Here is a 17,064-nt window from a genome sequence, read left to right as displayed (position 1 = left end):
CCCAGCTCTAACAAAAGACGTTTTACCTGTGAAATTTTATTTATTTCAGACGGAAATGTTTATACAAGATATTAAAGAATTAGGCCAACGTATCCGTGCAAATAGGTAACACATGTACACATTCTACGTTTATAGATCCTACTTGACAGGTGTTAAAGAAAATACAACCAAATATGTTGTCAGGGTTTTTTTGTCATGTGTGTAGAAATAGATATTTATAGCTTCAACTCTTTTATGTACCTTTTTTCTGCTACGATTCTTACAGGAAAGGTTTTATTTGCTGAGGAACTTGATATTTCTTTTAAATATTTAACATGACACAGTTCACCGCTCAAAGGGGTTTAATAGTCAACAACACCCCTCTGAAAATGTTCCCATGAAATTTGCTGTTTAGCAATTACACGTATGCTGACATTTTTTCAATGAATACAACTAAAGCCTGGAAATTCAGTACAAAAGTGGTCTAGATTATTTCTCAATAGAATGGTCACAACATATAGGTCTCAATGCAATAAGCAATAAAGCTAAAAAAAAGGTAATATGTAAGGGTAGATTTCTCGGAAGAACAGAAAACCACAAACACAGCCTCAGAGCCACGCATTTGCAAAGTAGACCCACAACAAAAAGAAGCTGTAACGGAAAAATATTATATATGGGTTGTTTCGAAAACCCAACAAGTACATTTTAATTTTATGCAAAATATAGACAGAGGGGGAGGAAGGGATAGAAAGGGGGGGGGGGGGGTGAAGGGAAAAGTAGAACAAGCCCAGCCAGCATGACTATATCGACCCGATATAGGTATAATGTCGGAATGTCGGCAAAATATGCCGATGTAGGGCCGTTGTAGTGCCGCAAAATATTGAAATCGGTAGATCGACATCAATCAGTGTAACATTTCGTACGTCGGATTGACATCGAGCCGATATTGGATTCTCTAATATAACTATATTTTTCAAAATATTACTGATAAGCGTGAAAAAATAATCTAATTGTTGATATGTGCTGAGTTATTAAGCAAATATGATGTATGACAGAATTAATCAAAATAGGTTCCAAACAAAATTTGTAGACGGTATTTATCAAAATTTTGTGTAATAAAGGGAGATAATAATTAAGATGCATTTTTATTTTTATGTAAAATGCCGCCATAGAAGTATTTATATTTACAAAAAGTTGAAAATATAAATATGTTTTAAATTCTAATCTAACAATTTTAATAGTGTTAAGAATATACAGAAAGCTTACGTAACTGTATAAAACATGCAGTATATAGTTGTGAAAAATAGCATATCAATAAAATCAAATAAGCATCATACACATGATGCGAGACACATTAGTTCTCGAGAAAATTACTCTGAGAATATATAATGTGTATATTTAGGTCACCCACTGCTATTAATTTTTCCATAGGCTTACATTGTAAGAAATGACTCTGTAGGACCCCCTCAGAACTTTTGTTGACACGTTATGTGCCATTTACCCTGTCAAATAGCCTTCCAGACACCAAAAAATAACATTTTTACATGGGCATGCGGGATCCATATTTTTTCTATTTTCATTCAAAGACAACCACCCTCAACTGTGCATAGAATTTAGTGGTGAACTCCAACAAGTACTTACTTCACTAAATTGCTAATTTCAGAGTTAATTATACTGAACAGCAAAAAAAAAAAACTATCCAGTTGTATAACTGGTATATTTTGAAATAAAAATTAATTTTTCAAATTTGAATTGTCTCTTCATACCAAAATTACACTTGAAGATCTTCACGTGATCAATTTTTAAAAATCAGTCAGCCGTGTGGTCAGTAGTCCCACAACAGCCGTTTGAAAGGCTATATCTTCTGCGCGTCAGTTGCATTGTAACATCCAAATTGGGCGCTCGCGCTAAATTTGATTCAGTCGTGCGGTGCAATCAACACTATATTTTAAACTTTATGCTGTTTTTCGAGTTAGCCAATTATCAATATTTCCAATGACAATAAAATTTCACAAAGAAAATTGTTAATTACAGGCGCACGTGAATTTCATGCAAAACGGCTATTGTGGGGTTACTGACTTCATGGTTGATTGATTTTGTAAAATTTTTACACGTGTAGTTCTTCAAGTGTAATGTGATATGAAAAACACAAGTGAGTTATAAATTAAAGTTTTAAATAAAAAATACCCCAGTTATAAAACTGGATAGTTTCTTTTGCTGTTCAGTATATATAGCCAGGCAGCTATAAAATACTTCAAAATGCACAGAAAACATTACATTTCCAGATTTAAGGATATTTTCATGATTCAAAGCAACACATTTTTAACCAATTAGCTGAAGTCTCATTGAATGCTACGTGTTTCCCTACACATTTTTCAACCAAATCGAAGCCGGCAAATAATAACAACGTTTGACCTTTAAAGAAAACTTTGATAAAGCACTGCGTGTCACACTATTTCGCGACCACGATATGATCTGCCAATATCGGACCGATATCATTTTGACGTTAGCCAAATATCGTTTGCCAATATCGGACCGATGTCATTATGATGTTGGCCCGATACCGCCTGCTGATGTCGGACCGACATCATTCCTATTTGCAGCCGAAATTGAAGCCGATATCGGGCCGTAATAGACAACGACGTCTGTTTGATATCGGGCCGATATAGAATGCTGGCTGGGAGGATGAATATACAAAGGGAATACAGTTACACTACAACGTAAACCACAGTAGCATAGACATTCATGTACCAAAGACAAACACACCCACACCCACACACAACTAACTAACATAGATAAGCAGACAAGTAAGATAAGATATAACAACACTTTAGGGAACCACCCAAGACACACAGAGGCACAAGCACACAAACGCACACATATAAGCAGGAAAGAAACAACAATCGGGCGCCGCCTTAGGATTCCGGCAGCCAAAATTAAGGTGGGCACGAAAATTTACTCATAGTAAAGGGGGAGAGGATGCCAAAACAAGGGAGCGCAAGGGAAAAGGATGGGGGCGATAGGGGGAGCGAGGAGAAAAAGGAAAGAAACGCTAACAACAGACACGAAAACATACGCAACACGAAATACAAGAAAGACAGAAAACTAGTTGAAAATAGGGGCACCGTCTTGGAACGGTCAGGAAACTGAGGGTTTAAATGCGTTTAGGGCATGCCAATCTCGCACTTACCCTATTTTCAACAAGTTACACAACACAATGTAAATAAAATCCCCGCTGAGAAGGCTCTAACATTAGCGAAAAAAACCCAGATCATATTAAGTAAAACATAAAATTAAGGCAAATCTAAGGCATAATTACACCAATGTACTCAACAACTTGTCTGAAGTCAGAGCACCAAGAGCCTAACATTTAAGGATACGACTAAGAAAGCTGCAAGACAAAATTCCACTCCCTCCGTCCGTTTTATGTAGGATTTAAGAGAAAAGCATCATGGAGTCAAAAATAGAACTACCACGCCCTTATATGCTTCATAATACCATATTCCGTCGACAACTTGGAACTACACTTTGGACTACTTTTTTCAGTGTTGGACTACAGTTTTGTTGTATTTTCTGGTCCTTTAGGATCATGGAGTCAATTCAACATATGTGTGAAAGTGTTCCACTTAAGCCGGTGCTAGGGGGCGCGAAAGGTGTGGCACATTTCATAACCTCTCATGAACAGACTCAATCAAACCGAGTCTGCTATTATTCTTCTTGGTTGCATTCTTTGCTTCCAAAGGATCTTTTTACAGATTTTATTCACCTGTAACACTGAGTAGTTACTTCCTATTTGTTGTAAACAGTCCATGTAGGGAAGAGCAGAACAATACACTCAATGACTTTTCTAACTCCACACCTGGATTTTTGTTTTATCTCTGCCAAATTTTGACAGATTTGAATGAAATTTGTACACAATTTTTAATGATTATTTTATCATAATAGAATATAACAACGATAAAAGTCTGAAGTAAACCCATTTAACCGTACGGGTAACAATAAGGTAACCCTTAAATCAATAGTCCTTGCTTGGTTGAGAAAATTATGTAAAAGTACTTCTTGATTCCACGTCATTCATTAATGTGGTGCCATTAGTGACGCCACAAACCTGATATGAAATTAACATGTTGATATTGAAAATATTGACGGATTTTCCATTTCAAGTTAACAGAGCAATTCAGTATATAATAATTTGAATTTCATCAAATTCATAGGTTCAAAGTGTATTGTTGTTATTTTGAATTTAGTAATTATAAGCACAATATGTATGATTTTATAAGTAAAAATGAATATGCAACAAAATGATGATAAGCTTTGCATCGAGAAATATGCACTCGTGTTTTCGTGGATTAATATTGCACCGCTGATGTAGTGCAAAATCTCAACTGCAGAACTCGTGCATATTTCTCAATACAAATCTGATAATCTATTAATGCACACTAGGAGAATAGTATCCTATGTCGAGATAAGATCATATTCTATCCCTGAAAGATTGTAATGTTGGCCGCAAAATTGTTTAATCTCACAAACGGCACTGCTTGCCGCATAGAGACAAGCACCAAGTTGCATTCATTTTGCGCCTTTTTGTGCCCCCCATGAGTGGTGGGGGCATATAGATTTGGTCTTGTCCGTGCGTGCGTGCGTCCGTCCGCCCGTCCGCCCGAAGTTCGTGACGCGCCTAGCTCGAAAAGTATTTGATACAAATTAACGAAATCTTGCATGAGTGTTTATCATGATATGAACTTGCGCATCTTCTATTTTTCGTCTGGCTCCGCCCCCTATTTTCAGAGTTATGGCCCCTGAAATAGTCAAAAATGCACATTTTCACCTTGTGACACGCCTAGCTCAAAAAGTATTCGATATAAATTGATGAAACCTTGCATGAGTCTTAATCATGATATGAACTTGCGCACCTCCTATTTTTCATCTGGCTCCGCTCCCTATTTTTAGAGTTATGGCCCCTGAAATAGTCAAAAATGCACATTTTCACCTTGTGACATGCCTAGCTCAAAAGTATTTGATATAGATACATGAAACCTTGCATGAGTCTTGATTATGATATGAACTTGCGCACCTCCTATTTTCATCTGGCTTTGCCCCCTATTTTCAGAGTTATGGCCCCTGAAATAGTCAAAAATGCGCATTTTCACCTTGTGACACGCCTAGCTAAAGAAGTGTTTGATATAGATTCATGAAACCTTGCATGAGTCTTAATCATGATATGAACTTGCGCACCTCCTATTTTTCATTTGGTTCGGCCCCCTATTTTCAGAGTTATGGCCCCTGAAATAGTCAAAAATGCACATTTTCACCTTGTGACATGCCTAGCTCAAAAAGTATTTGATATAGATTCATGAAAAACTTGCATGAGTCTTAATCATGATATTAACTTGCGCACCTCCTATTTTTCATTTGGGTCCGCCCCCTATTTTTAGAGTTATGGCCCCCGAAATAGTCAAAAATACACATTTTCACCTTATGATGCACCTAGCTCAAAAAGTATTTAATATAAATGGTTGAAAACTTGCATAAGTCTTTATCATTATATAAACTTGCATACCTCTAATTTTTTGGCTGGCTCCACCCCCTATGTTTAAAGTTATGGCCCCTGAAATAGTAAAAATATGCACGTTTTCCCCTAATTATGTGCCTAGTTCAAAAAGTATCAGATGTAAATCCAGGAAACCTTGCTGGAGTCTTTATCGTGATGTGAATTTGCACACTTAGCATTCCTCTTGAGAATCTTAGCTCTTATTACAGAGTTATGGCCCGTTAAATAACCAAAATAGTGGATTTTTTGTTTGTGATGCTCATAGCTCAAAAAGTAAAGGGCCTAGAATAATGAATCCTTTCAAAAAATGATTGTTGAGGCTATACCCCATTAAGACTGCAAACATTTGAATTATTGGCCCTCATTTATGACAAACATACCAGTGGGGAGCACACCCTGTGTCCTACAGACACATTCTAGTTATTTTATGGATACCGTACTGCAACTGTCATGGCTCAACGAATATACGTACAATTGATATCACTGTTATGCTTTATTTTACTGAACTGATCATTAAACAATGTGTCCAATTTTCATTCAAATATGTCATTTGGCAGAGATAGAAACAAAAAACCAGGTGTGGAGTTAGAAAAGTCTTTCAGTATATATATGATAAAAGAGCTTTTTCTCATACCGGTAAGATACCTTACTTGTTTGTTATTTTTGTTATCTTCATTTTACATTTATGCAGTGTGGATATCATTGTACTTTTACCTAAAGCAGCCATGCTTTTACACTACAGGAATGGCCGGGCATTTTTGATTGACTATATTCTGACCGCCTTTACAAGAAGCCCAGCTCCGAGTAGTTAATGTCGCTGACTTTGAATCACTGCTGGTTTACAACCTTGCTTCGAGTGTAGAGTTCTTTCATGCTAGAAAGCTGCTGGGAGTTCTGTGGTTCTTTTAATTCAAGTGCTCGCCCATGCATGAAATAATGCCAAAATCTAGAAAATCGCCATGTGACTGACTAAGTTTAATTCTACAGTATGGCGTTAAATATAACACAATCAAAACAAAGAGACATGTTAAAGAATTCGACCATCCCGAGGAAGAATTTAACCTCAAGACCGTGGGCAGATGGTCAAAGCCAGCGATTTAAAATAACAGGGCACGCTGGCATAAAAGACCATCTGTAGAGCTAAACAAAACAAAAATGTGATAAGCTCTATTCACTCATTTCATAAAGCAAACTGTTTCTTGTGAACTTTTATTTTGACTCAATAATTTGTTACATTCAAATTTCTTTATACTATAACAGTTAACAAGCAAACAATGCTATAATACGTAAAACGCTGTTATTATATGCAACAAAACCACAGTTCTTACGTCACAATTATTACGTCATAGCGTCTAACGTTATAGGGACTAAGCAAAACCACTCGCATTTATACATGCAGTATAAGATATTTATTAACCATTTATCAGAATATTTGAGTATGACTAAAACAAACAAGAAAACTTGAATCTACCAAAACATGACACAGACACACGCAAAGACAAAAAAACCCTAAATAAATGTATATATTTTATCGTATAGATCTAGATTCTAAGTTTATTAAGGATTTATAGATCTATTTGTATCTGTTTGCCTTGTTTGCACCATTATGCATGAGCATTTTTATATTAAATATACCAAAATTTATTGAATTAATGACTGCAGAAAATGTTAATATAAGAACTTTGCGATGTATGTACATAAAGCTTTTGACATTAGAAATCAATACTGTTATTATTTGAATTGATAGAAAACCTTTCTTTCCTCACGCTGTATACATTAAACATAATATATGAATTAATATGTATATAAATATTATATAGCAGTTCCTAATATTGATGTGCTATTGATATTACAACTTATTCTATTAACTGATGCTTGACATTGTAACTATTTGTAAATATATATTTATGTTTGCATGTATGCTCAGGGACCTATGGTCCATGCATAAATTAATAAACTCTTAAACGCTATATTCATGCGTAGTTCTAAGCAAATTTCTTATCGTTTGTATATTGAAGACGTGTATTCTGTAGAACATTTTTGAAATCGTATAGCGTCTAGTTTACATTTTTCTAACTAGATCTATTTCTAAAGGCGATTACAAACCCTCAGATGCCGCTTTGATACAGAGAATTTAAACCTTTGACATTCAAAAGTGACCTTGAACTAATGACCTCTTTTGTGCACTCTGCATGTCATTATGATGAGATTAACAGGTTATGCTTTTAGTAGTTTAGAAAATGTAGAACGGACACACAAATTTAAGCTACCTTATCTTCGACTATACGGGTGTCTCTAGCGGCTGGACTGCACACATTGCGTTTCCTCCGGACGAGGTTAACAACAGATGCCAATTCTATCAAATTCTGAATCCGGTCTTTGAATGTATCTTAGACACCTTAGTAAAATTTTGTTGGAAAATGAGTGCATGGTTCAGACGGAGCTTATCAGCTATGTCACACACTTTGAGAGAATTTATTTTTTGTACATACTAAACAAATCTTCGAAAGGACATTTATATGGTATTTATTTTGTTACAATGTTCCCATATTGCACGGACGTACGGAGGACCGAAGGACATGCGTGACACATATTAAAATTTTGTAACTTGAAGTATTATGATAATAAAAATAATGATGATGATAATATCAATAATAAATTTGCTATTTATATGCGCTGTGTATGGGTAAAGTGAGATTCAACATAATAACATTATGATATAGAGAGGCCTCCTTTTGTAAACAAGAGGGCCAAGATGGCCCTAGGCCGCAGTCCCATATTCAAACTTGACCTAAATGTAACAAGCGCAATCATTCTGAACATAATTTCTGAATTTCATAATTGGACAAATACAGGCCTCTATCGATAACATAGGTTTTTCTTTAGATTATGACCTAGTGACCTATTTTGACCCAGAGACCCATATTCAAACATTCTGACCTAGATTTCATGAACAAATATTCTGACCAAATTTCATGAAGACAATTGAAAATTCAGTCTCTATCGTTAACAAGTTTTTCTTAATTGACCTAGTGACCTAGTTTTGACCCCAGATGACCCATATTCAACTTGACTAGATTTTTCAGCAATCATTTGACAAAATTTCATGAAGATCAATTGAAAAATACAGTCTCTATCGCATACACAAGGTTTTTCTTTGATTTGACCTAGTGACCTCCTTTTTGACCCAGATAGACCCATATTTCGAACTTGGCCTAGATTTATTAAGGCAATCATTCTGACAAAATGTCATGAAGATCAGTTGAAAAATACCGATTCTATCGCATACACAAGGTTTTTCTTTGATTTTACCTAGTGACCTAGTTTTGACTCCAGATAGCCCATTTCGAAACTCCTAGATTTATCAAGGTAATATTCACAAAATTTCATGAAGATCAGTTGTAAATAGCCTCTATCGCATACACAAGCTATGTTGACTACGCGACACGACTTTGACACAGACATAACGAACTGGCGATTCACAAAACTCACCTGACATCAAATGTATAAAGGAATTGAAAATAGGTCAATCGCATCAAAATTTGTGATTCACCTTTGACCTAGAATGTTTATTATTGCTCTCAATTGAAATAAAAATTTTGCTCGAGCTCAAAAAAGTAAATAAAAGTGCCCTAACTCTTGGACTACATGTATTGCAATAATAACTACAAATTGACTTTGACAATTAGGAAGTACAAACAATGATTATTGTTATCGATAAGTATTCGGTAGCTGATAACATCGCGTATATAAGGAAAGGTCTTTAATGGTCCACATGTCAGTCCGATTTATATCTTAAATATAACTGTAATTAGTTAAATGTTTTCAAGAATGGAAAAAAGTATGTTAAACGTAATTGCAGATACAAATGTTAAACAGTATCAGGAATACGAAAGTGAACATTCCTTATTCAGTGTGAAAAGCGTTGACACAGTATTGTATGACTGTTTTGTAGTACTGTATACTGCATATGTTTGTATGGTTATAAAGTACATTTCCCTAAATAAGTGAAGTTAAAGACTATCGGAATGAGAACATCCAATGTACCTGTAGATATAATGAAACAACAAGAAACAGAGATTCCTTCGACGAGGTAGGTAGTTTTACAGTTTGCAAATTGGGCACAGATAAACACAATGTTTTTCAGACCTTTGTCTTATAATGGACATAAATTCAATTTACACATAAAGTTAGGTGGATAAGATTAATAATAAACAGTAACTTCTTTTTTTATGAGCTGACTTTACCGTAAACATGGGTTATTAAGGTCCTTAGTTTTGTATCGAGAAATATGCACGAGTTCTGCGCGGCTTAGGAGAGCAATATTATTCCACAAAAGTACGAGTGCATATTTCCCGATGCAAAGGTAATATATTTTTTATTACATACGCATGTACACACATTGATACTATATAGACGTTATAAATTTGTTCAATAGATTAAATAAAACTGACATAGATAAATAATGTAAAATAAAGACACGATTTCGAAATTCAGACTTCAATATGGGAAAATACTGACGTTTCCGATGCCATTGTATCTAACGAGTATGTAAAAATAGCTGCTATTTTTCAGTCTATTATGAATACGAAGTGATAAACAAAGAGTCATAAACAACCGGTCATGCAGCTATTGGACAAAACGTTTTTTCCATTTATCTACAACTTTTCCAACACCGCTATCCCCGAAGAGCTTTTTTTTCCCGCCTTGAGAAAGCAGTTTATCAACAACATTTAAAAACATATCTATAACATTTGCTTTTCCTTTAAGCACTTCTTGAAAGAGACCTTCTAAAGAATTTACTTCTGTATCAACACCAAGCGTGTCAGCAATACATTCATCCTTTGACAGCCCGCGTTCATTGCACGAGTTTATCACATGGCGGAATGGTGAATGTTTTGCATGGTCGTGTTCGGTCTCGCACTGGTCCCCATCATATCCAATTTTGCAGTTACATGCAGTATTTTGACCATCAGGACCACTGTAGTCACAAGAGCTGGTTCCTGGCTTGAAACATGCATTACGACAAGGTCCATTATCTGAAAATACAGATAAAAAAGGGGTATGGAGTAAATGTCATCTAAACTCAAAATAATATTTGTTGGAACCTTTATACGTTAATTTACTGAAATTAATTATGCACAAATCTATCGGTTTTCTAGTAAGAAAAGTAAGTAAACATGACATTACCTAGATATAAGGAATGTAAAGCTACTATATTTCAATAAAACATTGCTGGTTTTGCGAATGATTCTACATATTTTTACTGAACCATTTCTTTGTGTATTTACCTTTCTCGCAGTTCTTTCCACTGTACCATTTGTAAGAACATTTACATGTATAGCCATCTTCGTCTCGGATACACTTGCCTTCATTTTTACATGGGTTAGGGTTGCAGTGGTCGAATTTTGCTGTAATATACAAATATACAAAACTATATATTTGTTGTGTTTGCAATAGTCAGCTCCCGTGTTTTAGAACTATCAATGAAAGTTTGGACAAACTGTGGACATCCTGCAGTGTCTTAATTATGACGTAATATTTTGTACGTTTGGCTTTCTGGCAGCTATACAAGCTCTGTATCGCAGTAACTACGACACCGTAACGGGACTAACAAAGTTAGGTTCTGCTTCTACATAACAACATTGAAATTATTATAATAACTTGCATTTCCCATAAATTATGTATAGAAATGTGAGTATATCAGAATAGGCTAAACTTACGAGTTTGTGTCTTTCCTTGTGTCGAAGTGTACGTGTCATCATCGGTGGAATCAACGGAAGTATCATCTTTTTTATTATTCAGAGCACCAGGTTCTTTTTCGTCGTTTTGATTACTGTCTTCCTGTTCGTTATCTGTTTCACTTTCTCCTGATAAACTATTCGAAAAATCATCTTCTGGTTTTCTGTTCTCATCGGCTTCTCGTTCAGTAGATGTGTGAATGTTACTTCTTTGGCCTATAACTGAATTGAAAATGTTATCAGCAGCAGTAAAACGTTGAAGCTTTTTATCTGTATTAATTGGCTAATGCTGCATTTTTGTTGGATATTAGTTGGTTTACGACGTTATACCGTTGTATCGTAATACCGACCCGTCGAGACGGGACGGGACCGAAGAAACAAAGTTATGGATAATTGAATATTGGTTATTCCTAACCCTTATCATGCTGAACACGATTATATTCTGCATTTGCGACCAGTGTAAACCATTATCAGCCTGCACATCCGTGCAGCACCCCCTTTGAACAGTTAATGGTACTGTCCAAATTGAAATTTAGCAGGCTAAGGGTTAAGTCCAAGTTTCAGATTTTAAACGTTGATGAGCACGGGCCAAGGTTTTAAAAATAGACCAACGGCAAATTATCATGCCGTGTATGATGGTCTTCAACAAGGTTTTATAGCATTGATACAGTGTGTACATACGTATTATCTTAGCAGAGAAAACTTACTCAATATGTATCGTTCCAAATAGCTTATTGTATTGGTGATAACGTGATAGAACATTTATACATCTATAATATCTAGACGTTATGACTCAGACATTGTATGTATTATATTACCATCAAACTGGTGGAATCTTAGTAGATTAAGGGCTTCATGCATCTGATGTCTCATAAAGAGGTTCTCAAGGTCCTGCAGAGTGTATCCACTCTCGTCCAAAATGTCCATAAATTCACAACCAGGTTTTGGCGTATTCTCTAAAAACATTGAAACATGTTTTAGATATTTCTTTTGAAACTGTAGACATTATCAATAAATACACAAACTGTGTTAGCTACTATCATTTCCAAACGAGGACCGTGCTACAACTGTAACATAAATTGTATCAGTGTGAACCAAACAACATCATTTAGGTCCTCAGTGTTTAACTGAGATATACTCATATTATCCTAAACTCACTACCGACAAGTCTGTGAGAAAAAAGAATAAATTATATGCTTAGAAATATAATTTGCATGCGCAGTTGAAACAAATATAGCTAAATGTCATGTACAAACAAAACTAAATACCTATATTTCTTTGCTGCCTCCTATTTATATCAAGGCCATTGTCATTTAGTATCAGATAATTCCACCATGGGTCAGATCCGTCATGTGTATTGCGGTTTTCCAAAACGCCACCAAGCTTCTGGTACACTCCAGCCCTCAAGTCCGATATGGGCACATCTTAGAATTTATTATTATACCTCACATAAATATCCAATGCAAATTTCCCATTAGTTTAACTTGAATAATATATCATATTCCCCAGTAATTTTATATCTCATGCGCAAAATCGTTATTTTCAGTTTCTGCACATGTGATATGATACATAATTTCATATCACCTGCGCAAAAGCGCTATTTTGTTTTTCTGCGCATGTGATATTATTTTTTCATATCTCCCGTTGAGTAATTGATACTTTTGCACTGAGTAAAAGACTGAGATGTTAACTTTTCAGAAGATGTGCTTTTATAATTTAGGATTAAATTTCTTTCATTTGTGAACCCGGCCGATTTTTCTTTTATTAATGATTTGTTCTACGTGCCAAAAATTTCGAAAACAACTTTTTATCAAATATTGAATCGAAACTATTTCCATGAGATTGGAAATGATCTAACTAAGAAAATAAGTGCTCACACATATATGTTTCGTTTAGAAATAATAAAGTTATCGCCGTTTTTCGAAAGTTACTGTTAGCGATTTCAGCAGCGTCACAATGTTTAAATGATAATGCGCATAATTTAACATAGGATTCAGCGATATGCAAACGTGTCGACTAAATCTACAAAAAATGTCTTATTACACAGAAGAGTTGCCATCCGAGTGCTAACAAGTAAGCACTCCTTAATTCAGTCTCCATTATTTGGTAATTCATTTTTAACGTTAGATAAATCATTTAAAACATTATGTTGATTTTACAGTAAATGTTTTGACCTTTAATGTCATTTCGGTATAATAAATATAATATTTGCATTCCTGAGAGGGTGATATGAAAAATGTTCACCCTCGAAATATGAATATAGACCTCGGCTGGCGCCTCGGTCGATATTCATATATCTCGTGGTGAACATTTTTCATATCGCCCTCTCAGGAATGCAATATTTATATAATGTTGCAATTTATATAACTCTTTTTTTCAGCAACCTCTATGGGTAATAGTTTTTCGGTTTAATAGGGCTGAGCTTTTAAGACGTGAAGAGATTACAGAGTAAGGTTATCAGAATAAAGGTACCCGAGTAAATATTTCGTTCTTTAGTTGATAAAACCACGAAAACTCACATCAAGTTCAATATTTTCAATTAAAAAATAATAACCATACTTAACAATGCTTATTCGAAAATATCACTTTAAATTGCTTAACCAGATCTAAAATTCAGTAGTAAAGGATGATGCAAATTCAAATATAACAGACATAATTGTTTCAGCATTAATACGTATGTACCTGCAACGCTTTGATCCAGCTGTGATAGTCCAATATCTTCGATAACGCAGGTGTCATCTGAATAAGAACGTAATAGTGAATGCTTATTTGAATTCTCTTGTAATATTTTTACAAATGATGATGGATTTTTTTTGTCAAAACATGAAGTGGATAGAACAATAGCTTTTGTTTATACCAGTAAACAGTTGTTTACAGGGATTTTGAGAATATTCGGGATGTTGTGCTAAACCACTTCATTTTCATTTGCAAGAATGTCATGTCTCCATATATTAGAATCTTAATTAAATTTGTAACATATTCCTATGTCTTACCCATGTCAGGCAACAATTCTTGTACAGAAGGTCCTGAATCTTCTAACGGATTGTTATCTTTTATTGCAGCTGTGTTGTCGGGTTCTTGAGAAGAACGGTCTTCTATCGATTCAACGAGTGTCTCCCCTTGTTCTTTATCATCTGTTAGGTCATTCACTGAATCACTTATATCTGCATTCGTGTCATCAGCTGACGTCCCTGTGGTAACGGAATGCGAAACAGGTTCGCCGGTATTGTTGTATCTTCTTGCAGAAACATCCGCAACAGAGCCTTCGCGTCCACACCTAGAATCTTCCGTGCAGAAACCTGTTGTATCATATGAGGTCGCATGCAGTGGGCTTTCATCACTGTCATTAGCTACAGGCAGTCTGTAGCCACTTACTGGAGGAGCAAATACCACTACAGGTTCTGTTGAGTTTTCGTTCTCAATGTCTATAGATTGTTCAGTATTCGGAACTTCTTTGAGACGTTTATCAGATGCATCTGCTAGAAGCAGCTGGCAAGCAAATATTAGGAGGAGGCGCGACATGGCTATAAAATGCACATCATTATAAGATAAAAACATGTTTTATATGTAAAAATTAGCAGTAAAAATCTCAGATATGGGTAATTAATTAATTATTAACATATTCTTAAGCATAAATATAGTGTACCTAATTGCACTGTAAAACCGTTTAACTTGATCGACAGCAATGGTTAATATATATATAAATTTTAGTACAAACAATGACGAAAACGAATTATCTGGTGGAACATTCATGCTCATTTCAGGATAATAATGCTGTGTCATATATTTTAATAGATCTCTATGCAATTTACTGAAATACTTTGAATGAATAGTAAATAATATCATTTCATCCTGACCTGAAAAACTTACAAACCCATTCATAATTCAAACCGAAAGTGGAATCTCTGAAGATACTCAGCTTTCTCGCTAATACACACCTGACGGAATATGTACAGACAAACGGACGAACATGCAAACTAGCGCCATTCCTATTCGAAGAAGTAACATGACCTTAAGGTGTATACTTTACCAAGAATTACATGTAATGACGTCTTAGGTGGCCTTTACAGTTAGACAATCTCTGTGTAACATTGAGTGGGTCTTGTCTGTGGAAAAAATATTACGTAATACTCCGTTGGGTTGAGATAAATGAAACAACGCAAGATAAACCTGAAAATGTTTCTCAAATGATTAATTTTATAATTGTAAAAATTGAATTGGTCTTACCTACCAGTTTTTAAAACCGAAAGTAGATTTTCCAGTGAGTCATAAGTATTTATAACAACTGGGCAATCGATGACGTTTAATTAATAATTGAAAACTGCTAGCTATTTTAATAAACATAAACTGTCTCCCAGATTAAACATGAAATATAGTGAAGTTGGCAGTAGTTTTAACTGTTCAGAAGTATATGTTGCATTGTTGTTTTAAAATTATGACGCAAATCAATAAATCGTGCCGATAACCCATAAAACGAATACATTTAGTTTGTTTTAGCATGGAACATGCATTTTACGGCGAAAAGGTCTTAATAATTTAAGAAAAATGACAAAAGAAATATGCATGACTTTCTTACATTAAAGAACCCTGCACCCGAACGAGCTTTCTGCTCAGGCATTTTATTTGCGGAGTGATGACCCTCAAATGACATTTTTAATTCAATTTGGATGGACCCATACCATTAGTGGCATTTAAATGAAACTGTATCGGAATGGTAAGTGCCATGTCTAGTTAGGAAAATATTACGTAATTTACGTGAAATGATTTTTCACTGAGTTATACTCCATTGATATTTTACATAAAGCGATTCTTAATGTTAATCTAGTTTATGTTAAACAACAAAGCCGTTTTAGCAAAAAGGTCAAACTCAAAGGATTGTTTTACAATTAAAGTAGCTGTTTAGCAATAGTGATGATGTTAACCATGTTCCTTTCATGCAGCAAGTATATCTGTATATGTTTGTTTGTTTTGGGTTTAACGCCGTTTTTCAACAGTATTTCAGTCATGTAACGGTGGAAAGTTAACCTAACCAGTCTTCCTGGATTCTGTACCAGTTCAAACATGTTCTCCGCAAGTAACTGCCAACTTCCCCACATGAATTATCAGAGGTGGAAGACGAATGATTTCAGACACAATTTCTTTTATCAAATCGTCACGGAGAACATACGCCCACCCGGGGATCGAACTCGCTACCACGTGCGCACGTGATAACTATCACGTTTTCTCATTGGTCTGCTAACACGTGCGAACGTGAAAGTTATCACGTGTGCACGTGTTAATTACCACGTTCTATCACGTTCGCACGTGTTAGCTGAGCAATGAGATAATGTGATAGTTTTTACGTGCGAATGTGATAGCTATCCCATGCGAACGTTGTAATTAACACGTACGAATGTGATAGCTATCACATGCGAACGCGATAGTCATCACGTGCGCACGTGTTAATTACCATGTTCGCACATGGAGCTAACACGCGCGCACGTGATGCTAACACGTGTGCACGTCATAAATAAAATATTTCCTATACCCACTCTATGCCACCGTAGAATTGATTTCTACAACTGAATTTAAAACTTATATTTAGGTATTAAGATATACTTTAAACGCTTTCGCCTGAATTGTGTTTAAGTTAAAGCGAATTGCATGCCATATTATGCAGTTATGTTTGTGTCAATTAAGATGTGAGATAGATATGTTTTTGCCAGAGAGGTACAGTAGATTTCGAAAAATGATGGAACCGCTGTGCATTTGTCCAATCTGGTATCACCTGGTACATACTTTTTCAGTCATTTG

At 35.2% G+C, this 17,064-nt stretch overlaps 1 protein-coding gene across 5 annotated transcripts; it reads right to left on the bottom strand.

Annotated features, from left to right (window-relative positions):
• Positions 1 to 9,976: 9,976 nt before the first annotated feature.
• LOC123552313 (uncharacterized) lies at positions 9,977 to 15,629 on the bottom strand. Of its 5 annotated transcripts, none has more exons than XM_045341868.2 (8): positions 15,503 to 15,629; positions 14,265 to 14,795; positions 13,954 to 14,010; positions 12,540 to 12,695; positions 12,090 to 12,227; positions 11,254 to 11,493; positions 10,822 to 10,941; positions 9,977 to 10,569 (listed from the first exon to the last, which is right to left on the bottom strand). In XM_045341868.2, the coding sequence occupies exons 2-8, from the start codon at positions 14,791 to 14,793 to the stop codon at positions 10,160 to 10,162; spliced, it is 1,650 nt and encodes a 549-aa protein (XP_045197803.2). In that variant the 5' UTR covers positions 14,794 to 14,795; positions 15,503 to 15,629; the 3' UTR covers positions 9,977 to 10,159. The 5 variants fall into 5 exon arrangements, with proteins under 5 accessions (XP_045197803.2, XP_053397796.1, XP_053397794.1 ...); XM_053541821.1 differs by having other exon boundaries at positions 15,499 to 15,574; XM_053541819.1 differs by lacking the exon at positions 15,503 to 15,629 and adding an exon at positions 15,210 to 15,273.
• Positions 15,630 to 17,064: the final 1,435 nt, after the last annotated feature.

This window comes from Mercenaria mercenaria, chromosome 4, assembly GCF_021730395.1.
Source record: "Mercenaria mercenaria strain notata chromosome 4, MADL_Memer_1, whole genome shotgun sequence".
Lineage (NCBI taxonomy): Eukaryota > Metazoa > Mollusca > Bivalvia > Venerida > Veneridae > Mercenaria > Mercenaria mercenaria.
Note: the sequence above shows the minus strand (reverse complement) of the source record. Positions and strands in the feature narration are given on the sequence as shown.

Bases quoted from the DNA above. Each gene is read 5' to 3' on its own strand.
- LOC123552313 (XM_053541819.1), bottom strand. From the start codon at position 15,258: ATGGCGCTAGTTTGCATGTTCGTCCGTTTGTCTGTACATATTCCGTCA. The intron at 14,011-14,264 runs GTAAGACATAGG...GTTCTTATTCAG, and splicing joins AGAATTGTTGCCTGACATGG to ATGACACCTGCGTTATCGAA. The intron at 11,494-12,089 runs GTAATATAATAC...TTTTCAATTCAG, and splicing joins AAGATTCCACCAGTTTGATG to TTATAGGCCAAAGAAGTAAC.